This window comes from Puntigrus tetrazona, unplaced genomic scaffold, assembly GCF_018831695.1.
Source record: "Puntigrus tetrazona isolate hp1 unplaced genomic scaffold, ASM1883169v1 S000000776, whole genome shotgun sequence".
Taxonomy (NCBI): domain Eukaryota; kingdom Metazoa; phylum Chordata; class Actinopteri; order Cypriniformes; family Cyprinidae; genus Puntigrus; species Puntigrus tetrazona.
The window spans coordinates 730001-750716 of record NW_025048382.1 but is presented as its reverse complement, the minus strand read 5'-3'; the positions used below and the strand labels follow the sequence as shown (position 1 = coordinate 750716).

At 43.7% G+C, this 20716-nt stretch overlaps 2 protein-coding genes across 3 annotated transcripts; both read right to left on the bottom strand.

Annotated features, from left to right (window-relative positions):
* Positions 1-1923: 1923 nt before the first annotated feature.
* On the bottom strand, positions 1924-13830 carry cdk11b (cyclin-dependent kinase 11B). The gene is given in 20 exon segments (XM_043233278.1): positions 1924-2385; positions 2502-2691; positions 3945-4093; positions 4614-4730; positions 5871-5978; positions 6566-6687; positions 6768-6873; positions 7342-7554; positions 8045-8244; positions 8367-8438; positions 9727-9846; positions 9924-10019; positions 11340-11395; positions 11397-11472; positions 11700-11848; positions 12086-12254; positions 12462-12589; positions 12675-12790; positions 13281-13439; positions 13732-13830. Coding segments are annotated over 19 exon segments (2391 nt in total). The 5' UTR covers positions 13392-13439; positions 13732-13830; the 3' UTR covers positions 1924-2292.
* Positions 13831-14270: 440 nt separating this feature from the next.
* LOC122335452 (solute carrier family 35 member E2A-like) lies at positions 14271-20600 on the bottom strand. 2 transcript variants are annotated; one of them, XM_043233339.1, is made up of 9 exons: positions 20349-20597; positions 19275-19602; positions 19010-19145; positions 17671-17798; positions 17245-17365; positions 17086-17139; positions 16587-16659; positions 16163-16308; positions 14271-15409 (listed from the first exon to the last, which is right to left on the bottom strand). In XM_043233339.1, exons 2-9 carry the CDS (start codon positions 19543-19545, stop codon positions 15184-15186), a joined length of 1155 nt encoding a protein of 384 aa, XP_043089274.1. In that variant the 5' UTR covers positions 19546-19602; positions 20349-20597; the 3' UTR covers positions 14271-15183. The 2 variants fall into 2 exon arrangements, with proteins under 2 accessions (XP_043089274.1, XP_043089275.1); XM_043233340.1 differs by having other exon boundaries at positions 15273-15409; positions 16113-16308; positions 20349-20600.
* Positions 20601-20716: the final 116 nt, after the last annotated feature.

Sequence of the window (20716 nt, the reverse complement as noted above, 5' to 3'; positions counted from 1 at the left end):
TCTCACACACTTCAGCACCTCTCTCGGGTCCTGTTTTTATCTGGGATTATCATGCATTTTGAAGGACAAAGCAGACATTCTCACCTGGCATATTAAATGTACACTTTTCGACCAATTCTGTCCCGATTCCATTCGAGTTTCAACTGAGACTGCAGTACTGTCAGTAACTGAGGACCTGCTGGTTGTGACAGCTCACTCCAAATCATTAGATAGATCTGCCTGCAGGTTTCAACACCCATCAACCACAAGATCCTTCTGTCCTCCAGCTCATCATTAGGAATCACAGGCACTCCACTCTACTGGTTTAAATCCTATCCCAGAGGTGGCCTGGGAAGGAGAGGTATCAAAACACATCAACTGATGACTGGGATTCCTCAGGGAACAGTTCTTGGTCCCCTTCTCTTCACCATATCAATGGGTTGCATCAAACAGGCTCATGGTTTCTCCTACCATTGCTATGGTGATGACACACAGCTCTTATTTCAACCAGATGATCCAACGCACTGATCTCAGGTTGCCTGACGGACATCTCAGCACGGATAAAAGGATCACCTACAGCACAACCTGGCCAAGACTGAGCTTCTCGTCTTCTCTGCTACTCCAGCTCTACAGCATTGTTTTACCATCCAGTTAAGTTCATCAGCAATCACCACATCAGCTTCAGTCAGAAATCTTCTAGTAATCCTTGATGACCCCCAGACTTTCAAAGACTAGTCTTGTATAGTCAGAGCTTAAGACTGACGGCAGAAGGTCTGTGAACTTTAGCCACTTTGAATGGCCAAGGTCCACCAGAGGCGCCATATGACTGGTAAAGCCACCAATCACGTTTTAATGTTGTGACATGTCATGTGTCAGCAATATCAGACTAGCATTTAAAACTGTCTTATTTTAACGATTCAATGCTGCAAAATCTAAATATTTCACATGCTTTTGAAAATGCACCATTTAGTTGATCCTGATACGCGCTAATCGACACAGCTGTTAACATGACAGCTTTCTTATTCAATGATGGGGGTTAGCATGACAGTATTTTTGTTTCCAGGTTAAAGAACATCACACACATCTCCTGGAAATCCTGTATAATTCCACCAATATGATGACGACTTCGAAACTCCTGAAGTGTTTCCAATAAAGTGTGACACATGCATCAAACATTCAGCCACCGGTCCGTGGGCATGGCGTCTAAGATTGAGACCTTTCAAAAACACATTGCAAAGACGGCTGACCATGCTGGTCCGCACTGCACAACATCAAAGATTAGGGTCTTGTCATTTCTAGACTACTTTTCAACATTTCCAAAAGGGCTCACATCACATCTAAATAAAAAAACAGTAATGGATTATCTAACGGCACATTTATTCAGAACGAAGTGAACTTGTGGTGAACAGTATATTCCAGGACGCGGTATAAGGAGTGGCCACATTCAGTCAGATAAAAGTATGCGTGACAGTTAGGAAGTGTTCTCCCATCACATTTGATCTATATGCTGTATTTCCAAAAGTCTTCTGGTTGTGGTTTGGAAAGTGAGAAATGCACCAGTGAAACTCCAATGACACGTAATTTTGTGTTTGGACTACGCAAATAAGATCTACTGAAGAAAAGAAATGTGTTGGCCACACCGTGTCCCCCGCTCTAATGGCAACAGCCAATAGGGGCTCGGTGGTTGCTCAAGGGTTTCACCTCAGTCGTGGTATTAAAAGGTAAGAGAGCGCTGGGCATTCACCTGCAATCCCTGCCTTCAGATTACAAGTCCGACACGCTAACCATAACTGTACCTAAAGGGACGTATGATAGATGTCATCGGTGAAATTACTCATCATGGGTGACGTGTGGACCTAAGGGTTGGAGAGCTGGCTTCGGTGACTTTTAATGCACACCTTCCAGCCAACCAGAATCTAGCATTCAGACAGACCATGGTATCAATGCTTTTAAAATTTATTTATTTTAATATTCCTTAGATGTAACAAAAATGGTTTTCCAACATCCTACTCCTAACTACAACTGCAAATGAAGAGGAAGAAATAAAAGAGGTCTAAAAATGCTGAATTGCTGCTTGCTTTCCGATTGGACATAAGAACGAGAAAACCAAGTAAAACAACCCAACGCACTACGTTTCAGATGAACACGAGGGATTTAAAGCACTTGAACTTCATGGAGGTCCTCTGTGCTTGTAAAATAAAAACTGTTCCCAAGAGTCTGTGTTCCAGTGATCCGCTCTGTGACGCTCGTTCTCTAAATGAGTCTCAGCATCGTGTCACACATGGGCAAAGAAAGCCTGCTGGCCGCCGGGGCTCAGAACTTCAAGCTGAATCCCGGACCGGCTTTGGAGACGCCCTGGTTAGCAGTGGTCAAATGGAAACCGGTATCTTTAAGGTCGTCATCACCCTGAAGAAAACAACAAAGATGAGTGTATTGATTCTCCTCTTGGTCAACCGAGACCAAACTGAAAGTCAATAGCACACGCTGCTGTATTCAATGTGAGGTTGACGGAGTGTCTGTACCAGCTGGCTGAAGTCCTGTCCTCCCTCCGGCGGTCGAGGGCTCGTTCCTCTCTTCACCCGCTGCTGCTCGCTCTTGGCTGGCCAGGTGGGGAACATGGAGGGCTCGATGGGGAGCGGTGACTCCCGGAAATACTCGTGTTTAAGTGCTTCATCAGCACTGATCCGCTTGGCAGGGCAGTACGTCAGGAATCTGGAAGAGGAAAAACACGCTGAAGGTGCTGCTTATCACCAGTATTCGGTTTCACGATCAAATGCAACGTTATTTGAGATTGGTCATATCGCTTCGGGTGTTTCTTTTTTAAAAATACCGAGGTTATAATAACGGAGCAGCGCATTTTCCCCATCATGTTTGTTCAACAGCAGGCATGCTTCAATCGCAAACAAGCAAGCAATGTCAGATATCACTTGATAATATGCCACCATAATGAGAACACTATAAAATGTGAAATCTTTAGTGAATTCATGCTCTCCTTGGCCTCACAGCATCTTAACGTGGAGTTTGCTTCACGAGTTTTCAAAATGGGAGACTTTCTGCTCTTCTGTGTCGCTCTCACATGAATGTGGTATTTGCAGGCGGGCTGTGATGGGGCGTGACCTTTCAGGGCCGTCTGTGAGCATTAGCATCCCTTACATCGGGGCCTCTCAGACTCTGGAAACAAGAACCCCCTCAGAGATTTCAACTTGAGAAAGAAACTGGGAGCCAGAAACATCTGAAAATGAACAAACATCTCGTGGCGACGTTCTGATCGATGGCTGTTTATTTCCAAACGAATGATTCACGTTCAATCGCACCGCTGCTGATGTTCCACAGGCTCAGCGCCAAGGTTTGTAAATATTCAGAAACGCTTCACGTTTCCAGGACTATGTGCAACCAACTGCAGTTATTATATTTCCATTTTACGTGATACCAATATATAAATGTGATGCGATCTCATTGGGTGCCTAACCCAAAGACCCGTGTGATCACAGAGACGCGTTTCCTGGTACTTCACAACATCTTCAAACTCTTTCAATCCCATTTATACCCCATCACTGTCCTGAGCCTTTTGTTTTTAACGCCAGCGTTTGATAATGTGAAGCAGCTGCGTCTGCACTGATGCGGCGCTACAGAAAAACAACGGCAACCAAAACACAGGCTCTTTCAGTTAATACTAATGAGTTTCAGGCCAGTTAACAGGACGGCCACGTGCTGCTCGACTGCCCCGATGCTTTTATACCTCGCGAGCGTTTGATGATCTGTGACATGTTCTGGGGATTTAATCGCTGGATGGCAGTCTTGAAAGCATCCCTGAAGTTCTCTAGCCAATCAGTAAACGGTCTAAATCACATTCAAGCAAAAAGTCTGGTTACCAGCTTCTTGCGAAATGAACCGTTGAAGAAAACCGTTGTAATCAAAAACAGAACTATTTCTGGTGAATAGAAAATGCCTGTGTGAGCTCTTACTTGTTCATGAGGTCAAAGCCCTGGTCGGACAGCAGCGCGCCGAAGCGCTTGCGCAGGTTGTTGTAAGGATATTCTGTGAAAGTCATCTTCTTCACTGCAGGCAGCTCACTGTATCCTGGCCAGATCTTCTCGCTGGGAGAGCCCAGGTCCTACACACAAAAAAAAAAAAAAAAAAAGATTTAAGGCCATGTCATGTACTCTTTTGGAGGTAAAATCTCTGTTTCCACGGTAACGCAGCACTGCGCTCTCAAACACGGTTTATCAGGCGTTCCAGACATGATGAGATGAAGATGAGAGCAGTCGACCGATCTCCACAGATCAGTGTCATGCTGGGAAAGATTCTTCATTTGGGAGGTAAAAATAAAGAACTTGTTTTTTGATGTAGCCTGAATGTCGGCCTGTCGCTGGGGACTCCCAAAAACTAAATAGAAACCTTTAATTATCATAAATAGGAGAACTGGAATGAAAAGAACGCAACATGATCACCCTGCTGAAAAATATAATGTAGCTTTTAGAAGCAAAGATGTTTAGTTTATAAAATTCAAGACGTGTTTCTGGGCGCACTCACTCATCTAGATAAAGTTTTCACCTAAATACACGATGAGCTGATAATATTTGTTATCAGAATGAATTTAAAGTTTTTGATATTCAGGATATAATGAAGCATACCTTAAAAATTTTGTTAATTTGATCGATCTCAGATTTGCCAGGGAATAGAGGTTTCTGTGTGAGGAGTTCTCCAAATATACAGCCGACCGACCACATGTCCACCGCCGTCGAGTACTCCTGAAAGAACACAAACCAGCTGACATGACTGCGCTTTCTCCACAGCCCTTGAACAGAGAGCGCGAGCAAGATCAGCCGTCCACCACTTCTACATGACATTGAGCAATTCTACAACAAGGACAAAGAGCCATGACACGAAAGTGCTATGAAGTCTCTGTTAGCTTAACAGAACACACAGCAAGGGATTTTAGTTCATTATATGACAGAGAAAGAAAACATACAGTACAGAAAAATCGAGAATTCTAGTGTTAGAAGTCTTATTTTTAATAATAATATTGAGAGTGCAGCGAGACTGAATTCTGCTCAGGATTGTGGGTAGTGAAGTTTAAACACTTTTCTTTTTATTTATTTTATTTTCTAATAATTGTTTGTCTGGTGGATTCTTTAGAAGCATCATTTCTGACTTCAGCGTGCGAGGATTGAAGTGCACACACTCTGGGCTTTCTTTGGACTGGTTTGGGTGATATTTGACGCGTTTCCTCCGTCTGAACAGAAGCTCCGCCCACTTCAATAAAACACACCTCTCGGATCAAAGTCACGCAAGTCCAGCATTTCACCAAAGAAATGAAGTCGTCGTCACTGGAACTTGTTTGCATTGCACTTTGTTAAAGATTATAATGCAAAAGCAATGTTTTATAATAAAGATTCATAATAAGTTAATGATCATTACTGTAAATTTGTCACACAGAAATGGTACGGTATGAACCGTTATTTCATAAAAGATAGAGGATACATACAATCAGTCGAGGTTTTTTTGTCATTGAAATGATCATTTCTATATTTTGACTTATGAAATAAAATGTTACTAAATAAACACACATATTCAGCAATCAGCTTACGACTAGGGCATATTCTTTTGCAGAGCTTAGAAATATTTCTGCCTTGCATGATGATCATAATTCTCATAGGACCTCAAAAAGTGATTTCAAACACTCTCTGCTCTCTGAAAGTGAGCTAAAATGGTTTTAAACGTCTTTAATGCCGTTTTCTGTAACTTTATGAAATGATCCGCGGCGCTGAACCTCTCTAGATGTGCTGAAACTCAACTTCTGTTCATAAAAACTCCTCTGGCTTTGGCCAAAAGCCCAAGGAAGCACCCGCGAGGCACAATGGGGCCCCGGAAGCGTGTTGTCCACTGACCTTTGCTCCCAGCAGCAGATCAGGTGAGCGGTACCACAGTGTGACCACCACAGGCGTGTAGGGCTTGAGAGGAGAGCCGTACTCACGAGCCAAACCAAAGTCTCCAATCTACAAAACACAGTCACATCTCACTTAACAGGTTAAACATCAATATCATATACACGTAACACACTGCACAGCTGATTATACATACAAGCAGAACTAATGTTTGCCCTGCAGGAACTAGAACGCTGTTACTTCTTCAGAGTAGGGTCTAGAACAGTTCTAAAGCGTCATTTATGTGCTTAATCCCACTGACCTTTGATGATCCAATTCAACTATACTTTAAGATATAAATTACTGTGTTTCTTTTTTGTTATTGATATAGTTGACGGTAATGTTTAAACTGAACTGAGCTGTACGATGACGTCACCGAATTCAATTAAGAAATGCCTGAAAATTGAGGACTTTATTGACACACTACTTTCCTATTTGATACTGTGAAGTGCTTTGACAATCTGTATTGTTAAAGGCGCTGTATAGATAAAGGTGACTCGACTTTTTATATAAAAAAAACAAGCAAGCGCTGCCCAGATTAAAAAAGCAACTCAAAAGTAACATACTGCTTTCCATTAAAAGTTACCACATTACGTTATTAGTAACGCAGTACTGTAAACTCAGTAAACTCAGCGTGAATCCAGCGGGAGATGACTGACCTTCAGAATGCCTTTGTGACTCAGCAGCAGGTTGGAGGTCTTCAGGTCACGGTGAAGGATCCAGTTGTCATGGAGATGCCGGACACCTCTCAGCAGCTGGATCATCAATGTTTTGACTTCTCCTGCACAGGAGACAGAAGAGATGCGCGTCAAGCACCTCGCTATGACAAGGATGAATAAGTTGCGTGTGCCAGGGTCATACCGGGCAGGAAGGGCTGTTTCATGGTCTCCATTAGACTCTTCAGATCATGCTCCACGTAATTCATCACGATGTAGATTTTATCCATATTACTGCCCACGACGATCTCCTGCAGCAGACAGAGAGCACATGAAGCAGAGACTCAGCTACACTGCAAACACACCATTAATGGGAAACCAGCGAAATAATTCTATCCACCAAAAGAGAAAAGCGCAATATCAGATTTAGAAAACCTGCCGAAACGCTGACAAAGAAAACGTTTATACAAAATACAAAACATTATCTCTAAATGTACGCTTCAGCAATGAAAGCGCAACTTACAACAGATCTCTATTACTTTTAAGAATTCAAAATATATTTTCAAAAACTGCATGTAGTGCCAATTTACGTCAAGACACATTTACTTGAAAAGCAAAAGACATCATTTTTCTGAGAAACTGATCAGATTGTTTTGATTAAAACAAGAACCCTGACTTTTCCCCCCAGACTTCATGCTCTTTTGAAAACGATATAATAGTGGGAGAGTGAATTAAAACATCTGTCCGCCGCTGTGTGTTAAGAGTAGAGTGTTTCTGACCCGGACTGTGACGATGTTGGGGTGCTGGGCCTTCAGGATGGTGTTGATCTCTCTGAGGGAGGTGATGGGAAAGCCCTCCTTTTCTTTCTCCATCTTCAGTCGTTTCAGGGCCACGATCTCATCGGTCTTCTTGTCTTTAGCTCTGTAGACCACGCCGTAGGTGCCCTCTTCGATGCGGTTCAAGCACTGGAACTCCTCCACGCTCCGGCAGCCCTGCGCACACAAGGACAGAAGGTCACACACACGTGAGCACGCTTCCCAGGCAACCTCAACACTTCACATCTCCCTTATCTGACACTCACTTCAGGTCCTGGGGTTTGTTCTAATGAGCTCCTGAGGTAAATCAGGCGTGTCTGATTAGGGAGACACACTAAATGTGCAGTGTTAGGAGCCCAGGACCAAGCCTTATATCTTTTTATTCAGTTACAGTGATAGCAACATCTTTATCCATATTAGGGATTTCCTAGAACATCATTAAGTTCTATTCAGTGATGCAGATGTGGATTTTCATCACGAGGACGCCCTCTGGTGTCCAGAACAAATAAACAACACACATTAAAAGTTTTTATATTCCAATCCATCATATATATACATCTTCACAGTGTCCAGAGGTTTTGTTGCTGATTTGTTTCAAAAAACACTGATGTGTCAAGTTATCGAGGACTATCTGTATTGTTGTGTCCCTGGTAAACAGAGAGAGTACCTGTAAAGCCGGCAGGTATTTGGGCAGCTCTTTCTTCAGCTCTACCGGTGAGATGGGCGGTGATTCGGGGATGTAGTTGTCTTCTGGAGTGGCTGAATGAGAGGGAGACTGTGGGGTGACGTCTCCCGCCTCCTCGGCTCCCTCTTCTTCCTCTTCCTCACAGCTCACCTCGGAGTCGTGATCAAACCGTGACTCTGGAACTGTCACAGCAACACCACTCAGAACAACCACACCAACGTGAAACATGTAACACTAAAACATCCCGTCCAAGCACATCTTTAAAAATCACAAAAAAATCCAGCAGTGATGATGAAATGCTTACTGGGAGGAATGTGGTTTCCATTCTCTCTGTCCTCCTCTTCCTCCTCTGACTGTTCTTCATCAGTCATGGCACCTAACCAAGAAGAAATATGAACAAAAACAAAAAAACACGTGTGATGGTTATATACGGCTCCTATCTTTTTGGTGATTTTACATTTACATTTAGCAGGCACATATTTAAAGCAATTTAAAAATGAGGACAATAGAAGCAACCAAAACCTACAAAAAGAGCAAGCATATACACACACACACATATATATATATATATATATATATATATATATATATATATATATAGAAGGCCGAGTCGTTGGTTTTTTAGATCAGCTCAGTTTCAAAAGAATCTAACGATACCCACTAGAAATTACGTGAATAATAACAACAGGTCAACAGTTGAACGTGATTGTGCCTCTTTGGTTTGAAGGAAAACATTAATGCCTAATTTTATACAAACAGCTACTGGTAGCCACTCCAAACTGATCATTAAAAGTGAACCTTGTTACTGCTTTAATTGTAAAGGTTTGACAGGACTGTCTTGAAGACTTGCCAAGAGAGTTACAATTACAATACTCTAGCCCGGACAGAACAAGAATCTTTCTAAACTTGTGGTTGATGTGCTTAACTGGATGGTCAAATTGTGATAAAACAATGGGATTTGCAGGAATCACAAGCAGTTGGGTTTTGGCAAGGTTGAGCTGAAGGTGATGGTCCTTAAGCAAGAAATGTGACAAGCTGAAATGTGAGCAACTATCACAGATCACCAGAATGGAAGAAGAGGTGGAGTTGAGTGTCATCAGAATAGCAGAGATATGAAAAGCTTGTTTCTGAATGGCTGAACCTAGTGATGTCATGTAGACCGAGAAGAGAAGTGGTCCTAGACCTGAGCCCTGAGGCACCCCAGGAGTTAGATGTTGAGACTTGGACACCTCACCTCTCCAAAATCTTAAAGGACCTGCCTCAGAGGTAAGACTCAAACCACAGTACAGTTCCTGCATGCCCTTTCTCAAAAACAGTGGACAGGTGCTTTATTTTATTATAGAATTTGTGGCAGTTTTGCATGATGCACCTGCCAAATAACTGACCCTGATTTGGATGGATAACTAAATAAATATAAATGCATGCATATAAAAAAAGAAAATGAGCTGTAGAAGTTTCCCCTCTGTCCAGTTCATACTAAGGCAGCTGTTACGTCGTGCTGGTGCTTGCTCTCCAGTTTGTGTGTTACTGAAGTTTCCAATCAGACGAGCAGCCAAATAAATGACAGCATGGCAAGACGCTGTGGAATTGTTTTTGGTTGTTTGGCTGCACAGAGACAGACAGACTGACCTATAGCAGAAGAATATGTGTGTGTGTTTACTAACCTTCGCTATGCTCTGACCCCTCAGTGTCTGATGCCGACTCGCCCTCTTCATCTCCCTCACTCTGACTGCTGGACTCTTCTTCTTCATTCTCCTCACCTTCTTCATCCTCAGACCCAGAGCCTAGCAAAACAAAAAGCGTCAACCTGCATCTCACATCCATCCATCCATCGAGAGAGAGCGAGCGAGCGAGCGAGTACCCATTGATGACTCCGGCGTGCTGGTCTTCCTCTCACTGTCACTGATGTCCTGTAGCTCAGACAGGGGGTTTTTATCATCCATCTTAACCTCCCGCACTGCAAACACAAAACAATGAGTCATGTCACATTTGTACAGCGCTTTATACAGTACAGTCTGTGTCAAAGCTGATTAACAGGACATAAGGACACTGTCCCACTGTTTCACAGACACGTCTTAAGCCTAGTCCTAGATTAAATGTAAATCTAAGCCGTTTCACCTGAAAGAAACTTGCACTGACTGATCTTAAAACATGCCTGTTTTGTCTTAAGATGCACATACTTAAGGGTCCTAATTGAACTATGGCCTAATCTTGGCTCAGGCTAAACCCTGTTGGTGAAACATTGAAATATGAATGTTTTCAGGAAATTTCCTTTCAAATAAATGTGACATGCAGAATAGGGCTGGGCCGAATCTGATCATTAGTCTTCTCCACTAGACTTCACCCTATTATTTAGCTTGCGTGATGTCACAAAGCCTGTCGTTCATTCGGTGCTTATCATACTGTTGACAAGAAAACAGCCCTACCGAATGTAATAAAACGCATTGAGAATCAAATCGAGAGCTTGTGAATCATAACCGAACCCATCCCCAGCCCTGAACAAAATTTCAGTGAAAAGCTGATAGCTAGGGCTGGGTATCGAGTTTGATCATTTTCAGGTACAGAACGAACTGCCTGGATACCATGGAGTATCAAAAAAAACATCTTGACGTTTGGTACCTAATCTTGATAACTACGAGGTTAATCTCCTCGACGTCAGTGAACCTATACGCCTGCAGCACTAGAAGCCGGTGTGTTTGACAGCACAGACTGAAAATGTACGGAGCGCCTGTTCATGTGGGAACACTAGTTAAGACCAACACAAACTATGGGACACCTAACAAGCCAAACGCAGGATGAAACGAAAGCACGGTATTAAAGAGTTTGTCATCCGGCATTCGGGTTGTTAGGGTTCCCATAGAGCACAGCTTGTTTACGCCGGTTCCACTCAGAGATGTGGTCATGTGTACGAAAGCAGGTAGTGTGAGAGCATCCAGACAACCTTGAAAGGCTACATTACTCGTACGTTTTTTTGTTGTAAAGTGAAAATGATTCTCGTCCATACGGCAAGATGTTCGTCTATAGGCTACAACACGACCGGAAGAGCATGTTACGTGACCATCCATGCACACTGTGACAATAAATAAGGGGAAGGGAAATCGTGCACATTAACGCTCTATTACAGCACGAGTACAACATTGAGATCAATATCTGGACCACAGCCAATCAGAGGGGTGTCTGCCCTTCACTGTGACTGATTGGTTTAGACCACGAAATGTGCCTAACGTGTGCAATAGTGTTAGTGTTAGTGCAATAGGGACAGCTGTAGAAGAGTAACCTGCTCGGCGTTGTTCGCTGCTCTCTGCTTTGGTCTCTCTCTGCTGGCGAGCGGGGGCTGCGGCTGCGGTGACGCGAGCGTCCTTTATCTCCATACTCGTCTACAGGAGCTCCTCTGTGATGAGACACCGGCCCTGGAACACAGTCAGAGCTGCATGAGTCCAGCAGAGCCTCACACAACTTTACCGTTTTGTAACTAGATTTCATTTATAGCGGTTTAATTAAACGTGGAAAAAAAGTGCAATACAATTTGAATATTGTGGGGGGAAAAAAAGTAGTATCTCAAAATATTACAATATTTCTTAAGATCAATTTAAAAGAGAAAAGTGTTTTGTAGTATGTTGATGCGTGCGGTCAGTACCGTCCCTGCGGGGCTCTCTCTCTTTGCGGCGCTCCTCTACTCTTCGGTCTCGCTCCTTCAGCTCGCGCTGCTCTCTCTGCTCTTTCTGCTGCTGCTCTCGGAGCTTGCGCTCTCTTTCCCGCTGACGCTCCAGCTGCTCCAGACGATCCCTGCGGATTCACACCAACACAGACACGTTGGCATTTCATTGCAGTGCCGCACGATCCTTCAGAAATCATCATCACGTGCCGATTTGCTGCTCGGGAAACACTTCTGATCGTGTTCAGTGCTGAACACCACTTTTGTGGAAACATTTTAATTGTCAGGATTCACAGATTAACAGAAAGATCAGAAGAACAGCATTGAATTGAAATAGAAATCTTTTGCCACGTTATAAAAGTCTGTACTGTAACTGCTGTGTGCGAGACCTCTCTCGGCGGGAGTGAGCTCTGGCCTGGTCCCGCCGCTTCTCGCGCTCGTATTCCTGTCGAGACTTGCTGTCGTCCCGCCACGGCCTCTTCCTTCGCTCGTCTTCTCTCTCCTTCTCCTTGTCTTTCGTGCGCAGGTGCTTCCCTGCTGAACACACAGCAACAGACAGAAACTAATGAGCACCTGCCAAGCTCCAAAAGAGAAACCTCTCCACCTCCTGACTTTAACTGAAGGTCTCTTTCCACCTGAGATCGTGATTAGAGGTGTGTGTGTGTTCTGCAGGGTTCTGATAGAAAGTGTGATTTTCTGGGATGCATTTCACTTTTGTCATTAACGTGCGTATAAGGAGCAGACCTCCTTCAGCAGAATGGCTCCTGTGCCTCCTCTTGTCCTTCCTCTTCTCCTCTTTTCTGTGGTAGGACTTGTCTTTCCGTGTCATCTGCTGGGGGGGTTTGATGGCCAGAGACTCGTCCTCCTCTCCTCTGCAGAGATCAGACGCAGATCTGAGTTACAGCAGCCATTATTAACGTTCCCAGACGGCACGCTAGCACTAAACACGCCAGTAACCTGTCCTCGGTCGAGTCTTCCCGTGTGTAGGGTGAGTTCCTTATTGTTATTTCCATCCTGTGGTCTCGAAGCTCTCCTTCCTCCGGAGTGTCCCGTTTGGATTCCCGATCATCCGTCTGCAAGAGACAAATCATTCCACAAAAAGAGAAGATTTCAAAACATACTTTAAGTACAATTAATGCTGATTCCTGCTCTCAACACTGCATTTCAAAACTAATAAAAAATAATAATCATTTATAGTCAAATTGTTTAATTTCCGAACAAACAATATTTTTGTTTCTGAGCACCTCATGGGAAGACACAGTAAATACAAACAGGAATTAATAACTTCTAGCCTATGCCCTAGAGCTTATTTTAAACACACAACATGACCAACAAAGTCTTAAAAGCAAGCAATACGGTTCACCAACTTCTATATATGCCACATGTAATTTCAACATTTAAAGTTTTATCATTCTGTTGAGAGATACAGCTTATGATGATACATTCAATGTCTTGATGCAGCTTTTAGTTACTACACCAATCCACAAGTGTGTCTTAAAACACTAAAGCTATCCACACCTTGCTTTCCTATAAACACTGAGATTTTCCTCGTCTCCGTCTTACGTTCTTTGAGCGTTTAGGGTCACTCTTCTCTTCCAGCTCTCGTCTGCGTTTCTTCTCTTGTAAAATCTCGTCTAATGTCTTAACTTTCCAGGTTTCCTTTTCGTCCCCCATCAGCTCCAAATCACCTCCCACTGCAAAACGGAGTCACATCAGCAGCTCCTTCACAGAAACAGCGAGGAAACCACAAAACACTCAAAACGCATTTGAATATTAAAAGCCGCCACACGTCATTAACATCTCACTTCTTCTGCCTCGTTTTCCCTCATTGACTATTAACACGTAACGTGAGTTTCGTATGGGGATGTAGTTTTGAAAGAGTACAGTGTTACGTTCGCAGGAATATTACGCGTTAGTTAACATTAGTACTAAAACAAACGAAACGGCACGTACGAATATACGTTAAACCTCTCCGACGCGCGATACTACAACTATTATCGATAGTTTCACTCACCTGTGATGTACTCGGCGCGTTTTCACAACACCGGAAGAAGAATTCACTTCCTGCTTCCGCACAATCACATCCGGGTCAGACGTTTTCACTGATTTCCGGTTTGAAGACGTCACACTGCCACCTTCCGGCGCTCAAATTGAGAACAGAAAATTATATTCCTTTTTAGTGCAAGAAACTGTTGAAATTAGTTTGAAAATTTTTACGAAATTAAATTAATTCACCCGTTGCTTTCATTTACTACGGGCTCCACCCCAACAACTGAGCTGCATCAAGCACTGATGAACACAGAATTTGTTAGCTTCTCTTCAAACTCTCAAACACCTATAAATGTCATAGTTAGGTCAGTAATCTTCAAAAGTCAATTTTTTACCAAATTGGCAAATCAGTATGAAGTCACACCTTAGTGCATGTACGGTAATGAAGAACATAAGGATGAGTCCCTCTCACAGCTTCCCTCATGAACTCTCAATATCTTACAGAAGACCTGAACATCTACACTAAATGCTTTTTTACAGCTGCACACATCAAAAGCACAAATCTCGCACTGTATACGTTTAATAAAGAAATGCAAAATTCATACAAATCAAAATGTTACCAATGCACGAAGACCAAATTATACAGACAATTCCCATTAGTGGTTATTGTACAAACATACATCATTTTATATATCACATACACAATCCACCACAGTTGATGAGACGAAAAAAAAAAAAAAACCCTTGCAAAAAAGATTCTGTCAGCAGGTTCATCATTTCACTTGACAAATCAGAGTCAGTTCCTGTCACATCAGTTAAACAACATTCACGGAGAGAATAAAGACTATAAAGAGAACAAACATTTCAAGAAAATTAAAACACAGGGAAACTTCAAGTCGTTTGATAGTCTGGACATAACCGTAAATTCCAGATCCAAAATAAGTCGATAAGTAAAAAAAAAAGTGAAAGCAGTCTGTTTCCGCAGCAATGCACGTGATTACAGTAAATCCTCATCGTATGAGAGAAAACACAGGCTGGACGAAGATCGTGATTTGCTGCATGAGGAATGAACGAAGTCAGAAAACACACAAAAACTCAATCACTCTTTCTCGCGTTAGCAGCGGAACGTGAGCTCAACTATGAAATGACCCTTGAAAAACATACTCAGGAAATGCCATCATTTTTATACGACATTATTCTCGAAGACGCAAGAATAGCGGTTTTATTCAAACTGTAATGAATTATTTTGGGGTAAAATATGAGCTGGACGATCGCTGGTGAGAGTCGCTCGCGGTCTCAAACGTTCGTTGCCTAGATTCACGCCACAGAATATTGCAATGACTTTTTGCTTCAAGAGTCTCTTTTGGTTTTTACCAAGCAGAATTATAGGGTCCCAAAACCACAGGTACGTAAGGCATGAGTCGCTGTCCATCCTCGAGCCTCTCTCTGCAGAAAGGTCAGTTCCGGGGTGAGGCTGTTATTTGGCGTCTCCGTCTTGAAGGATGGGTTTCTGCTGGGAATCGGCCGACTGCTCCAGAGCGTGCTGCACCAGAGAGTCTCTCTGCATCTGCTTGGCTTTGTTGTAGAGCAGGACTCCCAGAAACACCATGACGGTCCCGACGGCGGACACCAGCGTGATGGGGTTACTGAACACGATGATGCTCAGCCAGATGGACAGAGCGTGCTTCACCGTGCTGGCCACGCTGAGGACGACAAAACACACAAACACTGAGGACTACAGCTCGACGCTCTCGGTGGAAACATCTAGGATCTCCACACAGCTCACAATTGAGGTTTATGCATCATCTGGATAAATAATCTTTTGTCAGGAAAGGACAATATTTGTCTGAGATACAGCTATTTGAAAACCTGGATTCTGAGGGAGCAAAAAAATCTAAATATGGAGAAAAAACACTTTAAAGTTGTATTTTTTTGTATGGGGGAAAAAACACTGGCATTGGCATTTACTTATGAATTTAAGTATTAATTTCTCCAATTTAAGAACTTAAATTTGTGTAAGAAACCCTGACATATTACTAAATCTGACACGAAGTACGTCCAGGTCATATTTCACCATAAAAAGGCCTAGATGAAGTACAGCACTGACCAAATAAATGGATGGATGGATGGTTTTAAGTCAGTTATTTCTATCTTCTGCTGTCGCGTGTCAGTAGGAAGTTTCAGTTCACCAAACATTAATTTAGTCTTGTCTGGACTGACATGAAGAAACAGAACAAACTGAACTGTGTCTCCAAAACCTGCAAAGCTCCTGAGGAACTAATAATAGAATTTAACTGATGAAACATGTCTGTTTAACGGCCTAAAACCGTTAACAGTGCAGTAGCTTTGCAGAAAGCTTTCTTGAAGCCAATGGAGACGATGTTCCCCACAGTTCTTGTGGATTACCGGTCACGGTTTGTTCAGGTTTTTCACGTCAGAAGTCTCCTCTATCCCACCTGAAGGTGACGGGCGAGATGCGGCCCATGAGAGCGTAGGCCGTGACGCTCTGCAGGTGGAAGAGCACGCCGTCGAACAGCAGCAGCAGCACGATGTCTTGAGACAGTTTGAAGGAGCGCTCGCTCTTCCCCATCAGAGGCAGGTCCTGCCACAGACGGCCATGATGATTAGACATTGAAGTACTGAGCAATGTGAATCAACTACATGTGCTTACTATTAGGGTCACCTGCAATATTTATTGTTATTATAATACTAAATACATGCATGGTGTAACAAGGACACCTTAAAAATCAAGTTACCCAACATAAAACGTAATCGTAATCTGTTAAAAAACGCTATAATTATAATTGCTGATACATTTCCAAAAAGAGGCTTCCCAGCACTGTTTATGATGTAGTTTCCTGTGAGAGTGCATGGACTGACCATCAGGAAGATCCAGGCAGGGACGAGCATGATGACCGCTGCAGCGCTGGTGTAAAACTGAAGCTCTGGAGGACTAGACCAGAAAGAACACAGACACCATGACAGTCCTGCCGGCTGCGAACAAAACGCCAGCTAATGACAGCTTCAAGCCTAGTTCAACTAAAAACATACACTGCTGCAGATGAGTGTTTGTCGTCTTTTTACGCTATGCTCCGCTACTTCAGGGACTTCAGTTCAGTATAAATAAAACACACATCAAGTGTTTAGAGGCCAATCCACTTGGCGAATTAATTAATGAATTATTTATAAGTATTAGTTCAGGCACGAAAAGTATCTATTTGGCACTGGTATCAAAAAACCCAAACAACACCCAACCCTTGAAGGGAGCACTGCATGTCGATATGTTCTCTAAATCTAAACCTTCAAACATTACAAAAGAGATAAGTTCAATTCAACTTTTGCTTATGTCTGGATGAAAGCACAGATCAGCGGCTCTCACCTCAGCTTATACTTGTCTCCACTCAGCAGCTTCTTGGAGAACACATTCTGCAAGCTAAGACACAAACACTGTGGGTTAGCCTGGGGATCGGGGGAAGTGTGTGTGTGTGTGTGTGTGTGTGTGTGTGTGTGTGTGTGTGTGTGTGTGTGAGAGCAGCACCAGTCCATGATGTTGGTGGAAAGAGCGGCGGAGAAGCCCAGCATGTTGAAGCTGATCTCGGTGGCGGTGCAGAGAGCCAGACCCGCCATCACAGGAATGAGAGACAGATTGACCCAGAAACCTGCAGCACACGCACACACACTTAGCCATGCCCCAGTGTATGCTGGGTGGTTACCGGGCCGTTGATCAGGTATTTTGAGTGATTGCTAGGCGGATATTTACTGACTCGTGAAAAGAAAACAATCCTTACAGGCGTGTACAATATTCTCTAGAAACACTGTCACATGTTTGAAAAATTATGATATTTTTAAATGAAAGAAGTTGTTTCTCCTCACAAAGGCTTCATTCCCGTAATTAAATTCAGTTCTGGAGCAGTAGTGTATGACTGCTCTTCTCTGTCAGTAGTAGTGGTGAGTGAGTCAGCACCTGTGTATTCTCCCAGGATGAGGCGGGACATGATGACGGTGAAGATGGGCGCCGAGCTTTTGACCGTCTCAGCAAACGACACGGCCACGTTCTTCAGACTCACCAGTCCCAGCACCACCGTGGTGAACCTGACACACACACACACACACACACACACACACACACACACACAGACAGACACACAGACACAGACAGACACAGACACACACAGACACAGACACGCACAGACACAGACACACACGCAGACGCACACACAGACACACAGACAGACACACAGGAAGAGAATTAAGGCCAGCGCCAGTGAAACTAGTTCCACCGTTTATTTATCAAGTCACAGCAGACTGGAAGAAGAGGCAGTGGTTTTACTAACTTGACTAGTATTATGTCAGTCTCACAAAAACATGCCTGGGCCATATTTCACTCCATAACCCCCTACATTCAGTCCACGTGACTAGGCTTGCTGGGACAGATGTGTTGGCGGTGATACCGGTGTTAAGCCGCGACACCAGTCATGTCACTAGTTCACCGCTATCCTCTCTCACACCCTCGATTTGACTTTTTTTTATAATATTACGAATCCTTTAGTTCGCTGAGAACAGGCGCTACAGTTAAAACATTCACACACACATCAGATATACTGACTTCTGCCCTCAGTCAGTGATAATACAAGTAATACTGTGTTCCAGATATTGCTGATTTTTGTTTTTATCATCACTCGTCGGACTTATTTTCTTACTCATTTTGCTAATAAAAGTTACACATTTCAGAATGATTCGTTCCTGATTCACAGTTTTTTTTATTTATTTCTTAAAAGTTACATGTTCTACGTTGTACTTATGTAAAATTGAAAGCAACGCGCGCATGGTTCTTTTTTATTAAACTAGGCTATTTTTAAAAGTGAGGGAAAACTCGAATGAACTAAAAGCAAACAACGGCTTTAAAAGTGAGAGTAAAAAGCACATAGTGCTTACAGGCTATTTAAAAAAAGGAAAGAAAGCGGGAAAAGGCAGAGAGGTGATACCGGTATTACCGGTGTAGTCACAGCCCACACGTGACTCTGCAGCACAAAGCAGTCTTCAGACTACAAAACACTCCATGGTTCAAATATATAGCTAACTGTGACTCGTAACAGCCCTTGCTCATCGTTTGATTTAATGAAATATTCCCCTGGCATGTCAAATTCCCCCTAACGCAAGAAAACACTTTCCAGTTATTAAAGCACGCACGCGGCATCACATTAAGCTTGCAGAAAGCCTTCCGTCCCGACACTAATCTGCATTAAGGAAGCCGTGTGCATTACACATGAATAAGAGATGAAGCATTGTGAGCGCAAGCACACCTCATCAGCCCCACGAACAGCATGATCATGAGGAAGTTGGGAGGGTACTCGGAGCGGGATTTGTGACTGTACAGAGGACAGGGAACGAACATCTTCACGCAGCCGATCACGGTCGTGGACAGCATCTGGACAGCACCTGAAGACAGAAGAGACGACAGAGACACGGTAACCCTGGCCACATAGCAAGTACGTGGGATTCAATTCAAATAAAGTGCGAGCCCCTGTGCATGCAGGTGCTGGTGGGCCGAGGAAGGGTCAGACTCACCCAGCATGCTGGGCTCTCCCTCCAGCAGAGACAGGATGTACTTGTTGAGGAAGAGCGTGCAGAAGCTGAAGAAGTACCAGAGGGCCAGGTAGGTGAGAGCCCTGGAGCTCCAGACGCCGGCGTCGGCCTCGATCACCGTGGTCTCAGTGATGGTGATCTTGAGCACGGGCTCCCCGGGGCCGCTCTCGCTGCGGGCCAGCAGCACTCGCTCCGAGCGGGGCCGGAAGCTGCCCAGCGAGGGCCAGAGCCAGCGTTTCCCGGAGCCGCTCATGCTGCCGAGTGCTCGGAGACTCACATACTACACGAAGCACAGCAGGCCCGGAGACACCTGAACACACACACACACACACACACACACAATTCAAGCAGCCAAACCCTCGCTGCACTTCTGAGATGCTCCTCCTCGGTATCTCTATCTGAAGAATCATAAATCAGCGTGCATTTATGTGAGAGGCAAAATCACCTGATAAGAGTCCTGTTTAGTGATAAAGCTGACCAGAACGGGCTAAAGTTTATGACCGAAACAAGAACAGGATCTCATTCCTCTTTTTCAGATACTTGTTTTTACTTTAGGAACATACTTCATGTTTTTCATTTCTCAGAAACAGAACTTCGTGTCTTTATTTTGCAGTTTTGTAAACGTATCCTGGTTTGGGAATGTTTTGTGTAAAGCATGCAATATTTGTAACACACGAACTGATTTAATACCTTTAAGATTTAATCAGATGTAATGGGTTTACACAAGATAACGCACCAATCACAAAGCAAACAGCACGCTTTATTCATTTATTCTAGTTCACGTAACGTCTAATCCCATGCATGCTTTTCCCGGTCATTTTGAAGTCACTTTTCTTTCTTCATGACAGTGCGTAAAAGTGTTTTTGAGTATTTATGGACTGTTTTTGGTCACTCTGATGGCCTAAAAGCATATTCTGTGGATGTTATTATTTCTATGAACAGCAGAAGCAGTTAAGATTACTTCATTACTGTCGACACTTCATTCCGCTGCCTGCACAGTACCAGCACATTTGAATACACGACACGATAGTGTGTGATAAAAGTGTAATACTCAACCTGTCGTGTTCATCCAAGACATTTAGCGTTAAGCCGCAGCAAAGTACACTTCATCATCTTCTCTCTCTCTCTCCGGAGACGTCTTTACACGCTTCGACGAGGCCGAGGCTAAAGTTCAGCTCAAATCATGAGTCGTCAGAGAGCGCTGAGAGATCCCGAGATATCGACACGTCTTCACACACGACTGCGGGTGAAAAACAACTCCTCCGTGCGCGCGGTGCGCCTCTTTCCTGCAGCGTCCGGAGCGCGAGCTGCGCGTCTCTGCGCAGGCTGACAGTGAGCGGAAACGCTGTCGGTTTCGATCGGTCTGCGCAAGCGGCGCGCAGCTTTGACCGGGATGACTGCATAAACGACAGTTAGCGGAAGTT